General features: G+C 37.5%; 1 protein-coding gene across 1 annotated transcript; it reads right to left on the bottom strand.

Annotated features, from left to right (window-relative positions):
• Positions 1 to 1,507: 1,507 nt before the first annotated feature.
• Positions 1,508 to 12,577, bottom strand: LOC137613358 (large neutral amino acids transporter small subunit 1-like). Its single transcript, XM_068342519.1, has 11 exons — positions 12,048 to 12,577; positions 11,041 to 11,571; positions 10,796 to 10,921; positions 7,981 to 8,086; positions 7,816 to 7,860; positions 7,605 to 7,728; positions 7,390 to 7,493; positions 6,552 to 6,648; positions 5,781 to 5,930; positions 4,271 to 4,445; positions 1,508 to 3,692 (listed from the first exon to the last, which is right to left on the bottom strand). The coding sequence occupies exons 1-11, from the start codon at positions 12,121 to 12,123 to the stop codon at positions 3,622 to 3,624; spliced, it is 1,605 nt and encodes a 534-aa protein (XP_068198620.1). The 5' UTR covers positions 12,124 to 12,577; the 3' UTR covers positions 1,508 to 3,621.
• Between the last annotated feature and the right edge of the window lie 6,918 nt (positions 12,578 to 19,495).

Here is a 19,495-nt window from a genome sequence, read left to right as displayed (position 1 = left end):
ATATTCCAAAAAATAAAGGTCTCATACTGCACAGTTTTAAATCTACATAATGTTATATACCCCGTTGAAGACGACGGCAGTAACGCACTGGGCCGGAACCCTGGTGCCGCGTCAACCATTAGTGTTCCTGTAGCGCCCTCTGTTGGTCACCTCTAGTACTAGTGGTTAGGGTTAGACTTTCTCATTCTATCAACGACGATAAAATCCCAACATTGCATCCGTTACAAAAGCAAAATACATACATTTTATGAAATATTCAACTAAATAAGTTATTATTCATAATTACAGTATATATAGTGGTAATAAGGACAAGGAAAAGAAGAAGAGCAAGAAGAACAAAAAAAAGAAGAAGAAGAAGAAGCAAAACAAGAACAGAAATAACTACTTTTTAAGTACAGTTGTCACTTTATCTCTTCTGAAAAAAGTCATGGTAAAATGATTTCATTTTATCATATACAATTACCCTTTTTATTGAAATGTTAACAATATATCTTAGAAGATTCAATGGAAACAATTAATTGTGTTTACACCATCACTGGTGATTTGGCCTAGAAGTTGACTCACACCTCAAAATGTCATATGCAAGGGAAATCCACTGCAGTGGCAAGTTTTCCTCAAGGTTCACTTCAAAGAAGAAATATGAAGGTAAGGAAAATACGATTGCATAGGAGATGTGATCTCTGACAGGTATAGATTGTCAGTTAAAAAATTTTGCATTTAAATTTTGAAAAAATGCTTCACATTGACGATTGCTGATAATGAAAGGTTTAAATTTCATCTGATACACCGATGCTGTGTGGACTTGCCTTTCATATCTGTTTGTGTACTTAAGACATCTGTAGAATATTAGATTTGAGTCCACTGGACCAGAGTTATACTGCATAAATGAAAAGGAGAACCTGTTCGATGCCCTCAAACCAAGGCAGGTTTCAAAGTACTCTGTGTCATGTAATATTGTTTCGTTGTCTTTCCAATCTCCCATCACGAATATTGTCTTCAGCAGGACTGATACTAGTTTCATCTGTTGCCATCAGAGCCTTTCATTTCCTCTTTGGACAACGGATATGAACTCTGCTGGCAAGACAGGTAGTAGCAGCATCAGCAGCATTGTCTGACAGCCAGTCAAACAATAAAGGACAGAACATTCCATACAGGTCTCTGAACAAAAACACCTGATGGCTGAGATGATAGCACCTCTGCATATCATTTACTTGGGAGATATCCTCATGAGGATAGAAGCAATCTGTTGTTTTGGCATTGTTTGTTCCATGGATAATGTGAAGAAGAGAGGCTAGCATTGGCTTTCTGCTAGGTGATGAAACTCAGTTGAAGCAGTACATGCATGTAGGAGTGCTAAGCGAGAGGGGGAAAACCGTCCCTTTTCATTATGAATTTGACAGCTATATAAGCATAGATAACAAACTATTCCTTCACACACCCTGTTCTCTGTCTGTTCTTTATACTGTCTGGTGAACAATTCTTTACATAACACAAATACCAGGCAAAGTTTGAACAAAAATATTTTATTGTTACATGTACCTGCCATGACACATAACCTTTCCAATACTGTAGTTCACATAGGTCGTCTCAATTGTAAAGATCAAAAATATGATTTTTCTCTTTCGTATTTCCTTAGTCAACAATCCGTCATAGCCTCCAATCATACAGCAATACTATATCCCCTATATAATATAGTATGCTACGAATAGATAAAATATAAAATATATGATGGGCCATGTAGAAACAATTTATTCTCATGGTGACACTCTCGCACAGGCTTACTGTGTTTTTTTGATATTTAATTCACATTTTAGAAGTGTGCCAAAACATTTTACCCCCTAAGGTATATCATGGCTCAACAAGTGAAATTCATATTAACTTTTATATCAAGTTGTTCATCTAAAAATTGAATGTACTACTCATTAGCTGTAGGCTGTACATTACCATGTAGTGTATCAGAATTTTAATAAAGAGTCCAGTGGCTTTCATCCAACTTTCATTAGCAGTAAGTACATCCTCCAAAAGGGTAGTCCGATAAATAATCATGTTGGAGTTGTAATTGTTTCTTCCATTGTGGGGAGTTGTCAAGGTTTTAACTCATTTAAGTAGATAGAACGGCACTTAATTCTCTTTGTTTTCTTCTGAAACAAATTATTATCCATGTTCCAGTTTCTCCTATTAAACCTGCACTGTAAACGTAGAGAAGTAGATGCTGGTAATCCAGTAACTGTTGGTTACAGTGTAAAACAAAAAAAAAAGAAAGAAACCTTTCCAAACCACACAACATCCTCCATCCACAATCGATTCCTCATGGTTCTGCTTGGATCACAAAGGGGCTTGTAGTGAATGGGAAATAACAGAAGTGCTGTAAAACTATTTAAATTTACATTTCCTAAATAATAATAATAATAATAATAATAATAATAATAATAATAATAATAATAATAATAATAATAATAATAATAAAAAAAGCAAAACTGGTGTCAGTAAATTTGTAACATTCATTCTGGTTTAACAGTGACTATAAACAGAAAAAGTGTCATATCAGGACATCTGGCACAGATTAAAGATACACACAATACAAAACCATGAACACTACAGTGACGTTTACTCAACACATGAATGACATCTACAGTATGCAGTTCTTTAGCTTCTGATGAAATTGCCTTCCAGACAGATTCTGCTACACACTGACATGTCAGTCATCATCACATTTATGGACTCTGGCATACTTTCACATGACAACACAATGAGAAAGAAACAGAACTTGCACAGAAACATAACTTAAGGAACTACAGTATAGCATGCACTGCTTGATTTCACTTTAGTGTTCTAGAAGAGTGCTACTGGCTCATTTTACAAAGTAAGAGAAAAATAAATACAAATCATTTGTTATTTAATGTAAATATTGGTAACGTATGACTATGATGTCATCAGTGTCTGCTAGCTAACCATTTCATCTTCCAACCCTGAGCTTATTTCATGTCTACCCTCTTCAATCTGTGATTTTTTGTGAGATAGTTTGCTTCCTAATTAGTCCATAAACTTTTCACAGTAGTCTATAAAACTATGATAAATGAGATGATCTATGTCCACTTTAGTAGAGTTTAAAAAAATTTCAAATCTATTACTTTCAGATAAAGAAATAAAAAATTCTCCAGTGAATGATATGCAGTTTAAGTTGAAACATATAAGCAAGTTCTGACGTAAAAATAGATGAAACATCCTTCCATTGTCTATATTTGCTTATTTTTATTGTCTCGGGTGTTTTCAGACTGTGGGAGGAAGTCAACACACCTGGGGGGATCCATGTAAACACAATGAGAACATACCAACGCCAAACAGAAAGGCTCCAGGTTGGAATTTCATTCTACAGACTTTAGGCAACAGTCCTTACCGCATCACCGTTAGCTGTCATAATTTATACCTATACATAAGGGTCATGTATATACCCGCCTTTTGAGGGATTGCCTTTCTGCCTTTGCAAATACCAACCTGTTCCATTTCCCTGCTTGTTTGAATAATTCTTTTTAAAAGGCCAATTCACAAGTGAATTAATCCAAACATATCAACTTTGTTCAAACTAATATAAGTGGTTCCTCCTTTTCAGTCTGCACAGCTTTATTCAGCTGCAGCCTCCTTGTCTTCAGGAACAGACAAGAAGATCTTCTGACAAATTGTAGTGAAGATTTCTGAGGAGAAATGACACCTTACATTAGCATATGTCCTACAGCTATGGTAGCATACCAGAAACGTCATCCAGAGTAGTACACACCCACACCCACCCCACTGAGATATTTCTTTAACTTCAAGCAGTAGTGCTGATGTCTAACCCCACAGATAAGACTACTGGAGTGACTACTTGTCATTATAAATGAATTTATAAAACGAATACTGTTGTTTTTGTGAGGATTGAGAAATAATTTGATGTTGCTGATTCTTCAAGTCTTTGAAGTTGTTAAGTCATAAAGATTGTCATGTCTGAATGATGACTCAATATGGGCATGCGTCCTAGAGGAAATGTTATTTCTGTTCTTGGAAGCTCTTAAAGACAGACAAACAGTATTAACTTATATAATTAAAAGACCTGCCCAAAATTACTTGGCCCTCCCAATGCTGATATCCTGACACCACACCTGCTATAAAAACACACTCCAGCAGACATTCCCACATGAATTTCATAACAATCTGTAATGTATGCTTCTCCCACCTCGCCTGAGAAAATAAAGAGGGTAGCTCTTTTTTTTTTTTTTTTAAATCTCTCACTCACCCAGCATCTTCTTGACTACGTGAGGTTTCTTCCACTTGTAGCCCAGTAAGTATGCAGGGATGCCTGTGCAAATAATGCTGGCACCTATCAGAGACTCGAATGGCGCTGCCCAGAATGACACAACGATCATGAAGACACAGCCCAAAACAAAGGTCGCAGGGATGACGATGGGTAACTGCAGAAGGAAAGTACATAATATGAAAGTTTATCATCAGGAATAAGCAGGAAAGGCAAATATCTAAAAATGGTTGCATTAATAGAGAACATATCCCCTAAAGGTAGCAATGAATGGAATATATGCATAAGAATGATGTTGAATGGATTTAATTTCATTTCATTTTATTTTATACTGTTGATATATTTTTTAATTTTATACTGTTTTATATTTTAATGTAATTTTATAGTATTTATATTTTTTAATTTTATACTGTTTATATTTTAATTAAATACTGTTATGTATTTTAAATTTTATACCGTTTATATTTTAATTTTATAGTGTTTATATTTTTGTTATAGTTTAGTATATAAGTCCTGTTAGTGCTGCATGTGTCTGTTAGTGTAATGTATGTCTTGTGGTATGTCCTGTGATATCAGTGTGTCTTTTCTCCTGGTGTTTATCAGTATTATTCATTATGTAATGCCTGAGCAGTGGATATATACAATTTCCTCCAGGATTACTATCTATCTATCTATCTATCTATCTATCTATCTATCTATCTATCTATCTATCTATCTATCTATCTATCTATCTATCTATCTATCTATCTATCTATCTATCTATCTATCTATCTATCTATCTATCTATCTATCTATCTATCTATCTATCTATCTATCTATCTATCTATCTATCTATCTATCTATCTATCTATCTATCTATCTATCTATCTATCTATCTATCTATCTATCTATCTATCTATCTATCTATCATTACATCATGGTTCATAATAATGCAACTGAACATAGGCCTGTGATGTTAAAAAAAACACTCCCAAAAGTGCTGATTCCATTACAACCTGTACTTCAGTAAAGTTTTAAGGACTTAATGAAGTACCCTAAATGTCTGCCCTACCAGAACTTCTGATTTTAGATCTAAAAAATAAATATTTTAATTCATGAATGCTTTTCTAATGAAAGGTTCATTTTAGAAAACAAATTAATCGAGAGTCCTGGAGCTCAAAGCAAAGATGAAAGCTTCTAGTCAGTCAAAGCAATATTCCCATGATGAAACAGAGACAAAGAGCCCCTCCTTGTCATCCTGAAAAACCAGTATGGCTCCATTTCCAAGTAACAATAAGAGCAACCACACAATGGTGCTTTCTTTCAAAAAAATAATAAATAACAGAAAATACTGGATGTTCTACGAAACCAGGAGACGTATCGACATTTTGTGCAGATTCTGGCGGAGGTCCATGTGAAACAAAGCGCTTACATCACTTGTGTACCTTTTACTTAGAATTTTTCTGCACGGATGGATCAAACATTTAATCCAAGCTTTCAGACTTTACTCCACCTTAATGGGCCTCCTGAGATCGGGTTTGGTGAAACGCAGCCAGAGCAAACCAGCAATGGCCATACCAACACACAGCCAAGTGAAAAAGCTGAAGAGATTGATGACAGAGAAGATGTCCTGAGAGATGGCGTACATCATGGACAGGAAGCACTGATATAAGGGAAAAGGAAAATACCTTTTATTAGTGTTCAATTTATTTGGAAACATCCAAATAAATAATAAACATCCATTGTCTGTACAGGGAATTTTGCGAGTTGTAATTTTAACCTCACCACTAAATTGCAGTATCTTCTGTTTTACTAAATGGAAATGAGTATGGAGAGAGGAAACCTTCTAGTTTTGATGCTATGGTTTGAGGTAACCAACATTTGGTACACTCAAGTAGATATAACTAGGCTCACACTTGCACCCCGAGGAATGAACATTCAAATACACAGGATGAAAGAATATTTTCATGAACTTCTTAGTATGCCAATCAATATGAAAACAACAAATATATTCCTTGGCAGTTCCTTCATGGTATATTAAGGGCAGCACTACCTCAGCCCACTGGGTCTTGGGCTGGGGACTAGAAGGTAGTTTGTTCAAGGCCCATGTGGACCAAAACATTTGGTCCACATGGGCCTATATACATTTAGGCCCATGTGAATGAAACTTTATATATATAACATAGTATGATTTAAGATTCATTTAAGGTTGAGTAAGGAGTGAGTGACCTCATTGCATTCTCCAAATTATAAATAAGATTACCACTGTATGTGTATGTCTTACTGTGAAGATGAGGGATGGCACCGGTGTGAAGAAGTCAGTGTGGACCAGTCCCAAAGCAGCTGGGAGTTGGCCCTCTCGAGCTCCAGCGTAGAACAAGCTAGACCAAGACAGAGCTCTCTAGTGAGGATTTCATAAAGAAGGACATCACCCAATATCTGGTATCCAACTTCACAGCAGTCTTAAAATAAATATCATGCTCTAAAGTGGTTTCAGGAAAAGGGGTTTCAGTCTTTGTTAATCTTCAAAACAACTATCAAACTCAGAAATACGCAGTCACAGACTGCAACATCCTGTGACACTCCTGAATTCAAAATTTTACCCTGACCTACTTTCATAGGTCAGGGTCATTTAATAAAGGACTCATGATCTAACTAGTACATAAACTAGTGCATATGGAGAGGACCAGTATGATTAACGCCATTGATCAAAGCCGGTGCATAGGTAGATCAAAGTTGGTGCTTTGATCTACCTATCAAAGCTGGTGCTCGTCGGTCGTCTTTCTATCTAGATAGAAAGATGAGGGAGAAAGCCAGTGTGAGTAAGACCCTAGATCAAAGCACTAGCTTTGATCTAGGGTCTTACTTTTGTATACTCGGTTCCTGAGTGTACAAAAGTTGAAATTTTACAGTGACCTACTTTTCTCAAGGTCAAGGTCATCATCTCATTTCATCACCTTTGCCATCCGAGTCATGTGCTTTGTGTTTTATTGGTTTATTGGTTTTACATTCCGCTTTGAAGCAGAATGTAAAAAGCTCTGCATCCCAATTTTTCCCAACCAACGCTTGTCTGTTTTAAAAAGAAAATAAACTGGTGGGGTTTTTTTTTTTAAAACACACACCGTGCTGAGGTGAACAGGGATCCGTTGACGGCTCCAAAGCAAGAAAGTCCGACAAAAACAGGAATTATCCAGGACATCACACCAAGATGATACTCCCCAAAACTCTGCCAAACAGAACAATTGAGATAAAGCCAGGTCACATTGTGACAAAAAAAACATCATGGCAACATAAATTGCACATAATGACTACGTGCTGTAAATCACAGAGCTCTCACCACAGCAACAGCTTCAGAGTCGATCATGACCTGTGGAGAGATGGTTGTGAAGTAGGCCAGGTTGGTCAGGATATAAACCACCGTCACGATAGGCATTGAGATGATAATGGACAATGGCAGGTTTCTGTCATGGGAGGAAAAGTTACAGGTTGCTGAGGGCCTCAACTAATCAAATAATTAAATCTGTCTGTACAAGCCATATGTAAGTCACCTTTCTGGATTGATCATCTCCTCGGTTACATAATTCAGGTAATTCCTAGAAGAAAAGAACAGTGCTGCTTTAGAGACTACACAAAGATGGAAATTAGTGTGCTGCTAACAGTTAGCTGCTAGGCTTGAATGATTTATTCTCCAAAATGGATCTCAGACGCCTCACCAGCCTCCAAAAGCAAAGAGACCACTGTACAGAGCCAATACTATGTTATCCACTCCATATTTGCTGCCTTCAAATGACTTTTCCAGTGTCAGGTATGGGACGTCGCCTGCACATAAACAAGAAAGGAGTGAGGGGGGGGGAGAAATATTCCATCACACAACTGTGGTTTCAAACATATTTAGTGGACTTTCATTCAGGGCACATGACCCCCACTGCGGTGTTTTTGTCTTTACTGGTATTGGTTTGATTGTCTGTTTCTGTGCTTATTAATAAAAGGTTTTGGATGGATTTTCATGTCATGTTTTGGAGAGTTGGGACATAAAACGTCAAGAAATAATCCAAAGAATTCTGGCAATGAACTGGATCCACTCATGTGGATCCATAATTCTTTTAAGGATTCTTTACAGGATAAGGACAACAAAATTTTCTTTTCAATAATATTCTGTATTTGGTGATCAAAATACAGTGTGTTTGAATTTAAGGGATTCATAACAAATAATAGTTTGCAACTAGAGACCTACAATTAGGAATAAATTGTTCTCAAAATTTGTCAAATGTGACCACTCTTTTTTTTCCAAAAAAATTGTGTATTTTTTTCTTGAAGAATTATAATGCTGTCATTTATCCACAGCATCTAACAAATCCATTAGAGTCAACAGCAATTGTAATAACTGAAGTAATAATAATCTGATAGAACGATACTGTATGAAGTGAGAAAAGATTAACTTCAAGCAATTGTTGAGGATTTTTCACTTTTTTTCTCTGCACTGCAATGCTTCTCCTGCTTGTGTTCATGCTGTGTGTGTGTGTGTGTGTGTGTGTGTGTGTGTGTGTGTGTGTGTGTGTGTGTGTGTGTGTGTGTGTGTGTGTGTGTGTGTGTGTGTGTGTGTGTGTGTGTGTGTGTGTGTGTGTGTGTGTGTGTGTGTGTGTGTGTGTGTGTCTGGCTGTCTGTCTGTCTGTATGTATGTATGTGTGTATGTATGTATTGTATATATGAATGTGTAAAGTTCTGGTAGTGCTTGACTCTCCTTTACCTCCTTTTTAATTCAGGTTGTGAATTAATTGAAATAGGTTTTTCAAACAAACTAGGTTTTGAACTAACTAGATTTTTGAACTAACTAGGTTTTGAACTAATTATGTTTTAAACTAGCTAGTATTTAAACTAATTAACTAGGTTTTTAAATTAACTAGGTTTTGTAATAACTATGTTTTAAACCAACTAGTTTCTGAACTGACTAACCATCTAACTGACCCATTAGTTTCTTAACAAATTAGGTTCTAAACTACTACGTTTTTTACTAATTAGGTTCTGAACTAACTAGGTTTTGAAATGTTATTTAAAATAAACATTGTATTTATATTTATTTTATTTATGTTCATTGTTTATGTTTGCATTGTTTACATTTACACTGTACGTTTAACATCTATACTGCTTTATGTGTTTTCAATTACCCCTTGGGGACTAATAAAGTTTTTTTTAATTTGAATTTGAATTTGAATTTAATTTGAATTGGAATTGGAATTGGAATTTGAATTTGAATTTGAATGTACCTGTCGATCTCAGACACTAATGTCTTCTCATCAGGGTTGTTACATGCATATTAATTTCTCATTCTGTCATTTTCGCGTCTTGTTCTGAAAGCCCAAAGCGTGACAGCGGGCCGGCTAGTTACCATGGAAACAGTGTAGAGAGCATAGAGCACAATGGTAGCAGGCGTGGGGGAGGAGCAGATTTAACACGGAGCAAACGAGAGTGACACTGTCTTCCCGCGCTATTTCATTTTGAATGTTGGATTTTGTTCCGTTCCATGGAGCATCTGTGTCGGTCCCACACGGCGTCCCCTTTACAAGTGTGACTCACATCTGTAGGAGCTGTTCCATGCTTAAGGTTTATTATAAAGACAACAAATTCTTCTTCCAGTCATCATGAACACTTCTAAATTTTCCATTGTTGCCCCTTTATAACTAGGTCAATTTGACTGTTCTTTTAGAACCATGTTGTGCAGATAAGTAATGTATGAAGGTAATTAAGCTCAGCGGGTTCACATTTGTTCTGACTCATTCTCATGGCAGACAGACGAGCCTTGTGTTCAGACAGCGGCTGTGCGAACTGAAAGGAGGGCAGTCTGCTTGGTTGAACTCATTAGTGTTAGTCAATAATTTGTTGATCATTAGACACAAATGCAGTAAATCTCTCTTTCTGATGTGTCTCAAGTAATGACACACATAAAAAGATGGTATTAGTTTGATTACATTTCATGCTTCATTAATGCTATAAACAACAAATAAAACAAGTACAATTTGATTTCGCACATACAATTGCTTTCTCAGAAATACACCTTGAAATATTTTGTTGGCTACAAGATATTAATAAAGTATCTATCTATCTATCTATCTATCTATCTATCTATCTATCTATCTATCTATCTATCTATCTATCTATCTATCTATCTATCTATCTATCTATCTATCTATCTATCTATCTATCTATCTATCTATCTATCTATCTATATAAATGAGTTCAATATCAAATGCATAGATTATTTATATTAATTTTAGCATAACTTATCTTGGAAACTTATAACCAAAATTCCTCCTTAAGCACACAAACACAAATCAAACAAGAAATCTTGCCAGTTAGGTGCTACTGAAGAAATACCTGTTTTAGGTGGAACTTCTTTTTTGTAACTTACCATTTTTTTTCCAATCATCGTAGAAACACACCCAAGTTTGGATGCTTCAGTTCTGTTCCTGCAAACTACAGCTTTAACAATTGAAGACATAATGTCATCTATGTCACCTATGAGGCACTTACCTTTGGAAATCTGAATGAAGCCAAAGATGATGATGATGATCAGGGCAAGCAGTTTGGAGCCTGTGAACAAGTCCTGGACCTTGGTGGCTGCTTTTACGCTAATGCAGTTTACAAATGTCAAAGAGGCTGCAGGAGATAACAAAAGAGAGTAGAACCAGGGGAATGAGGACAGGAAATTCCATTATGTGCCCTAAGCAAGTGTATTTCTAAAGTTTGTTAACCAGAGTCGACTGTCCACAACTCACCTAGACAGACACAGGCAATGAGCTTGGCAGCACTGCCAGGTACGTTGCAGTTTGGGTAGAGCGGTTTCAGGAGGTAGGTGGCGAATACCAGCGACACTACGTACTGTGATGATGGCCGAATGATGAGCATTTCCACCCACAGCTTTAGGAAGGCCACCAGCTCACCGTACACCTCCAGGATATAAGTGTAGTCTCCTCCCGACTTGGTGATGGTCGTGCCCAGCTCAGCATAGCAGAGGGCACCCATAGTGGAGATCACTCCACACACAGACCATACAATCAGGGAGAGTCCTGCTGAACCAGCCTCTTTGACCACACCAGTCGGAGTGACAAAAATGCCAGAGCCAATGATGGTGCCGATGATCATTCCCACACCGTTGAGGAGGGTGAGGCTGCGTTTGAGTACGATCTTCTCCTCTTTGGTGGAGGAACCATCAGATGAGCTCTTGGCAGCAGGACCAGGGACTGTTTTGGTTGTTGGAGATGAAGGCTGCTTTACAATCAGACCCTCTTGCTCTTGGTCCACTTCAACTGACAGGGGGAGATGGTGGGAGATGAGTGAGAGTTTTACATCTTAGAGACAACCTTTCATCATTGAGAGCGTATACTGTACAATAAAGAGAAAGTCATCAAGGTGATGCGTTTTTATAACATCATTTAGGCACTGGTTCTTTTCACAGAATTTAGTGATAAAGTTGCATTATTACATGAGACACATGGCAAAAAGGGCATGCCAAGTTATGTGTGTATCTTTAAGGTCTGTACTCAAAGAGGCAGTGCAAGCTGAATCGGGCACTTAGTCCTGAGGAATGACACCAAACCTGTTTACACACGCTGAGAGGGTTTGAGTCAAAGTAGCCTCTTTCCATACAAATGTAATGCTTAGACACACACACTGAAAACCCAATGGATTTTCATTAGACAGTGTTGCATCAGAACACATGGCTGAACAATGCAGACCAGCGCCATGTGGTGTCTACACTAGTGTGAGCATGCACAGTACCTACCCTCCATCTTCTCCTGGCTCGCCGCCTTGGCAACGCTCTCACGACTGCTCCGTGATTTCAACTCAGGTTCAGCCATGTTGTCTCCTAATCTGGGTCCTGTTGTCTGTCTTCTTTATTATCTGTCCCCCTCTTCCTTTGTCCTTTTATGCCTTCTTCTTCCTTCAGTCTTGATTTCCTCTCTTAAGACCTTGCTGTCATACACTCACACACATTCACACATACACACACACAAAGCCCAACACCTCGACTCTCTTTCCCACTAAGCCCTCCTGATTTGTCCTTCTTTACACATGTACACACACTCTCTACCGCAACAACTTCCCTCTTCCCTCAGTCTGAAATGGATGTGACCCTGATCCTCTCGCTGCCTCTCCCTCCCTGTCTCCCCAGGATGCAGGGGAGGAGCTGGATCTTTGTGATGTTGCCGGCCCCAGCCTACGCCCTCTCCATATGAACAATGTGATAGCTCAGAGGAGGGGAAATGGGTTACTGGGAGGCATCATGTGATAGCGTAATCCTTGTTTCTGCTGCCTAATCTACCAGCAGACAGCGTGTGTCTGCATAACATGTCAGAGTGCATTAGAAGGGATGTGGTGGAGCAGGTGCTGCCCCCAGTGGTGTCATCATGGCACAAAAAAACAAATATCTGTTGTATGACTGTCAGGCAGAAACGTGACACCACTGGGGACAAGCATGACGCGCTAACCCACAGGTGAATTTCAGGGAAGTGAACGTTTTTCTTCCTGAAATGAAAATGAGAGAGGGACACAGCCTTGGTTCGTGTACTTGGGTTCTCTCTGACAATGGAACGTGGATGTTTGTTAGCACTCAGCGTTTCTGTCTGCCCAGGCAGGTGTCGTGGTGAAATATGAGTCCACTCCAAACTAGGTCGACATAAAATACTGGCATGAAATAATTATACCACTGTCTAAGGTTTGGTTTTTATACTGAAATTTAAGAATTTACAGTTTAAAGACTTGGTGGCGGGAAATAAATGAGTTACTCCTGTTTATTGCATTACTTATAAATTGGTTGAAATGGTTGGATGTTCTGAATTTGAATAAAAATATAAATATAATTTCCAAGAGCCTCAATTAATCTGCAATTAATCCAACCGAAAAGAATGAGCCAAAGTCCAACTTGAAACCATGGAAATGAAAAAAAAGAAAACACACACAAACAATAATCTTAGCAGACACCACTTCAGTACTGAGTTGTTTTGTGTAGTGTTAGAGTTTCACTCTAAGCAAAACCTTCTTTGGTTCTTTGAGCTCGCTTGTGAGATGTGTCATCAATCGTGAGACAAATTATAATCCCAAGCAAGGTTTACTGAAGAAGTTCAACAGTTCGTGAAGATACAGTGCTGGGATCTTCAACAGACACAGCAATGAACCTCTGGAAAGGAACCCCCAATGTTCATTGACCGTGATCTTTATAGTGTTTGGGTTAGACTCTCCTTTAGGGATGAGCTCACTATCAGCCTGACCCAGCCTGACGCGTATCACTTATCTATGTGTTCTGCGTGCTCTGTACTTTTGTGCTTAGAAAATTATGTGGTAGACAAGGACAAAGTGTTGTGCTATCTATGCTTGTGTAACAAGATACATTTTGCAGTCATTTCCATTGTTTCATGGAAATACAAATAACTCCAACTGGGAAACCTCAGAAAACTGGCAGCGTTATAGACCACATGTGTATGTACAGAATGGAAACATAACAGTTTGTGTGGTGGAGCTTTTAGGAGTTAATCAAATATGAAATTCTGAGGAAATTAAAATGTAGATGAAAACTACATGACTAAAATGATAGGTTGTTGGGAATGTAAACAATGAACTGCGAATTATTTGAAAAAGGAAAAAAAATAAACTACCAGCAGTGTATTATCTTCTATGCTTTTTGCACGACTCATTTTCCACCACAAGGTGGCGACCTAAAGTCGTTCCAAAAATTGAAAGCATGCATTCGGATATTGAGCCCGGTTCTGTTCTGACAGGGTGTCTCTGCGTTACTACTGACGGGCTCTGATCGTATGGTGGTGGGCGGAGCCTGGAGGCGGGGGTTGTTCGTCGGTGGTGATGCGGGCGGCGGCCGAGGTGGCTGTCAGCCAATCAGGATTCACCGTCGCGACCGTGAAGCCAAGTCTTCTGGCGCCGGTAATACCTTATCCAGGGGCATTTGGTTTTAAAAGGCCGACACTTGGTAATTATGGTTTCAAACCCAAATACTTGAGTTTACGGTGTTCCTCGATCATATCGATCTCCGATCGAATCGATCCCCAATCATATCGATCATTTATTGCTTGCTGTAAGCTTTGGTTGTTGAATGTAGAAGTCTGTAAGGGATCATGGCCAGATTTAACGACACATAACGTCATCCGAGTGTTAATGTCGTCTTTACTTGTAAAATATGAGCTTGATCACCTAAATAAAATACAATAGAGACTAGATTTAGCTTTTTCTTTGTTAAACTCGGGCCAACAAATCTATTCAGTCTATAAAAGTGTCTTGTCTATCGCACTCCTTGTTTCTGCTGCCCAATCTATTGTGGTGAAAATATGAGTCCACTCCAAACTAGGTCGAGAAAAAATACTGGTATGAAATAATTATACCACTGTCTAAGGTTTGGTTTTATACTGAAAAAGGAACTTAAAGTTTTAAGACTTGGTAGGTGGGAAATAAATTAGTTACTCATGTTTAAGGAATCCTTTTTAATTGATTGAAAAAGTTGGACAGTCAGAATTTTGAATAAAAATATAAATATAATTTATATATATAAATTATATTTATAAATATAATTTCCAAGAGCCTCAATTAATCCAAATCAATTTAATCCAAATTCAATTTGAAACCACGGAATGAAAAACAAAACACAACTCACAAACGATCATCTTTAGCAGGCACCACTTTAGTACTGAAACCTGTTTAACGTACAATGTGGTGAAAAATATTGATATAGATATGAATGATATTGTCATGCTAGTGGAAAGTGAATTAAAGTCAAAAGACTTCCAGCTGCTTCAATTTGGTGTTCAAACAGAATCTGACGCTTTGCAGCATTACAGGCCACGTGTGTAGGTGGAGAATGGAAACATCATGGTTTGAGTGGTGGAGCTTTTAGGAGTTCAATCAAATATGAAAATTACTCAGTATGAATCTTGATGAAATTAAAATGGAAATGAAAAACTAAGCGATTAAAATGAGAACTTGTTGGGAGTGTAAACAATGAACTAAAGTGAAGTACCTTACCCAGCTGGTTGCACCACGAGTTTGAAAAAGTTTGTTAACTGTGAGCTAAAATTTGCATTCGGAGATTGAGCCCCGTTCTGTTGTGGCAACCGTTATGACGCCATACTTGCATTACTACTGACACTGACAATGTCGACCCCCACTCCCCGAGCTCGGTTCAAGGTGAACGTCTTGGTTCGGTTTGAGGGTGGCGGGGATCGAGTATGGTTTCAGCCAATGGCACTCTCTGCCGTGGGTCCGGGGACTTTCCCCTGGGTGTAGGTGAGAAACGACGTCCTCTGCGTGTAACCCAGATAGCAAGTTTTCCGAATACCGGAAGTAGAGTCGTTCGCGTCCCTTTATATATGCCGATAAATTTGATACTTTCTTACTATGGTTTCAAATACAAATACTTAAAGTGAGTTTTATGATATTTTCCCCATCATATTGATCGCAGATATTCCATTAAAAACGTCAGTTAGTGTATACTTGAAGCTCTATTGTTGAATTTAAAAGCACTGGGCCGCAAGGCATCATGGGAAATTTTAAAGTTGTAACCACCACATTAGAACGTGAATAGAACGTAAAATATGAGCTTGATCACTGGAATTAAAAACAACAGACTGGAATTTTGCTGCTCTTAGTTCAACGTGGACTAACAAATCTACTCAGTCCGAGAGCAACAGTAAGGTCTGGCACAGATGAAAGTAAGGATTCACAAATGGTTAATCACGCATTCCCACGTAACAATTTCTATAGTGTATAAAAGTTATTTATTGATTTAATAAATTTGATGAGAAAACAGCACAGTGGGAAAACTTCTGCCCAAATCAATGTGATTTTGAAAACGACAATGTGCAAATGATTAGAGATCGATTTAAAACAAAAACACAAAGAAAATTTAAAATGCAAAAATAATGTTACAGTTTTCCACAATTATTGAGCTATGTCAGTTCAGTAAAGAGTTTTTAAATCTCAGTATAGAGTTTCTATGTTTAAACTGATTGTTCTGTGAAAGCCTTGATATTGCTGGAGATTCTACTCGTAAAGGCATCCATGAATTATAATGTTGCAATTCTATTTTCCCTTTTTCTTCTATACAATTTCCTCCGGGATTAATAAAGTATTTATCTATCTATCTATCTATCTATCTATCTATCTATCTATCTATCTATCTATCTATCTATCTATCTATCTATCTATCTATCTATCTATCTATCTATCTATCTATCTATCTATCTATCTATCTATCTATCTATCTATCTATACTACAGGAGTCCCCTATCTTGACGCATCTTATTCATCTTTTATTCTAATGTCATTGTCTGTTTATGCTTTCATTTATTTTCAGCGTTTCTATTTTTACTGCTTATCCACACTTATAGTCATATCTGTAGTTTTATTTTATATGCTGTACTTCAATCTTGTTCGTTTTCACCTTTTAATCCAATCAGCTTGTTTTATTCATCTCTTTTCCTTCAAGATTTCTTTGTCACTCCTTTCTCTTCTCCTATTTCTTCTCTTGTTCTTGCTCTCTGATCTTTCTGCCTTGACACTTACAGCCTGTGTGATGCTCTCTTCAAATAGACAGTGATAATTTAATGATACATGTTTATAACTAAGCTTCAGTTCTCAAAGGCCTGAAAAGAAGCTATCAGATCTTCAGGGTCCAAAAATAGTTTCCACTGATGCAACAAAGTCAAATTTTTACTTTTGCTTCCTCACAGTTTGCAATTAAATGTGAAAAAACAAACCTGTATGGGACTGCTGAAACCCTCTGATTCTCTGTGAAGGCTTTTGTGATTTGTGAGCATGCTGCAGAAACAGACTGAGCCCCGACTTACTCCACTCCTCACAGTCTTTACTGGTGGTGTAGTTGTTGGATTTCTATTTTGTGGGCAGCAGTAACTCAGTCTAATAAGTCCTGGACTGTGGATTGTCAGTTCTAGAGCCACATGGGCCAAAATATTTGGAGTGTGAACTACCTGTGGGAGGTAACACTGTCAAGGTGCCCTTGAGCATACATACATACTATGCATGTTTCAAAAAATATACTAACCCAGTTTGTGTGCAGTGCATCGTTAAAATCTTTCAAATTTCGTCATCCTCCTGTATTTGCACAATCAACGATAGCAGTAACAGTGCGCTAAGTGTGCAGCAGCAGTTCATCCAACGCAATAAATAACAGAGACACAGTACTATCAGCTTCTAAAAGACAAACAATAGTCAGGAAGGCCTGAGTTCCAGAGGAGCTTTGTATCTAGCAGTATTTTATTGTCATTCTGGAAGTGAGCACATCATTCAAAGCCATGTTTGTAATATATTTTGTGAACTATAGCATTGGGGGCAGTTCATAATGGTGGGTAGTGAATCCGATTACAGCAGTTGTTAAAGTTGTGCTGGACCCCCGTCAGAAAAGGAAAAGACACATCAGGCTCCTGGGCCACACATTCCCAATCCTCCTGTGTCACATCAGCACTTTGAGCTCCACAGCCATTACTACGTTTAATGAAGTGTTCCTTTTAAGTAACGTGCAGAAGTTGTTTTTAGCTGAAGTTATGATTTATTTTTTTTTAATGTCAGCTAAGATATGCCCCTGTGATCCTACACAGAGTGGTCGGTTACAGAAAACAAATGAGATGTGAAGAAATGAAAGCGAGAGCAATTAGTTCTATATCAGATCCTGAGAGTAATAGTTTGGTCTGTAATAATTCTCTGATGAAAAACAAACAATTGAAGCCTTTTTTTTCTAAACAGTGTTCAAATTTCAGCTGAGGCTGAAGTTTTGCACTACAATGCCCTGCATGTGGCTTGGCATGAGGATAAAAGTAGACCAACATACTTGAAATTCTCTTTTGATTTATATTTTAGAGTTGGGAGTGAAGCACAGGTTTGTCAGAACTGAGTAGAAGAATTTTAACCTCATCCAGCAAATGAAATGTTCATTAGCAGAATGAACAGAAACTTCACCCAATGCTGAAAACTGTTTTACTGAGATCTACATCATTAAACTATCTGAACTTATTACACTTAGTATGCTGAGACAAACATCCTCTTATGTCTATATAAAAAATGTGCTAGTAACTAAACAAATAAAATGAATTTTTTAGCTGAATTTAAAAAAAACCCCACATGGATTAAGTGTTTACACACAAAACAAATCAGAATAAATACAGAACACAAACACGCACACAAACATAGAACAAAATATACACACATGCACTCACATAAATGACCTAATTCCAGAAATACATTTTGTGCCTTAGGGTGTTGGTAATTCCTCCTAGATCACATTATCCAAATGATTTGGAAAATGCTACCAAACATGTAACTGTACTTGTTGTACACTATGTACTGTACACTATTCTTACACCTCCCACTCCATCCATGCGCCTGTGATCTGATTGATATAAAACACATTTACATATGCTCCCAAATGGTGATAGAGTGAGACGTACCTACTCTAACGGATACCAAACATACATCAGTCACATACTTATTGAAAATATTCCCAGGGGAATAGAAACTACAGTAAACCATGTCTCTTCTGAGATATCTGATTGATGCTTATATTAAAGCATACAACAGATATAAGATCTTTTTACACCCACATAACTGACAGTTTAGTCCCTGACATTTCATGCAGCAGGATAAACCCTCCGGCATTCAACATTTTCCCCTCCCACACTTTCTAGCATGGAGAAAAATCTCTCCATTTTCTTCTTTTGAACTATCAGACTCTTTAGATATGTGCTAATGTGACTCATAGAGGAAGTCCATATATGAGAGACGTATGAGGGAGGCTGGGTTTAAGTTACCCTTTAGAAACCTTTACTTTGGTCTTGTGGATTCAGACAGTGATCCAGATCTAAACCAAATCATACATATTCATAATATTAGTCAAACAATTATATATTTATATTTCTTAACTCATACATATGGCTTAACCCTTCCTATCTCATACACAAAGGATGATCCGGTAAATCGTAAATTAAATTTTATCTCTGAAACCTTGTAAAATACTGTAAATTAATTATTATAAATACATACATATTTTGTAATGTAAGTTAAAATAATAAACACTGAAATAATTTCTTTTTAGATACTGTTTGTGTCAATGTATTTATAAAATTGTATTTATTTGCACTGAAACTTCTTCTGCAAACCATTATACAGTATTCCTACTAAGATAATAATAAACATGAAATAAACATGAGAAGGCCA

Source organism: Antennarius striatus, chromosome 2 (assembly GCF_040054535.1).
Source record: "Antennarius striatus isolate MH-2024 chromosome 2, ASM4005453v1, whole genome shotgun sequence".
NCBI lineage: Eukaryota > Metazoa > Chordata > Actinopteri > Lophiiformes > Antennariidae > Antennarius > Antennarius striatus.
The sequence above is the reverse complement of the archived record's forward strand: the minus strand, read 5'-3'. Positions and strand labels throughout refer to the sequence as shown.

Bases quoted from the DNA above. Each gene is read 5' to 3' on its own strand.
- LOC137613358 (XM_068342519.1), bottom strand. From the start codon at position 12,123: ATGGCTGAACCTGAGTTGAAATCACGGAGCAGTCGTGAGAGCGTTGCC. The intron at 7,494-7,604 runs GTGAGAGCTCTG...TCTGTTTGGCAG, and splicing joins ACTCTGAAGCTGTTGCTGTG to AGTTTTGGGGAGTATCATCT. The intron at 3,693-4,270 runs GTGAGTGAGAGA...ATTTCTCCTCAG, and splicing joins CGTAGTCAAGAAGATGCTGG to AAATCTTCACTACAATTTGT.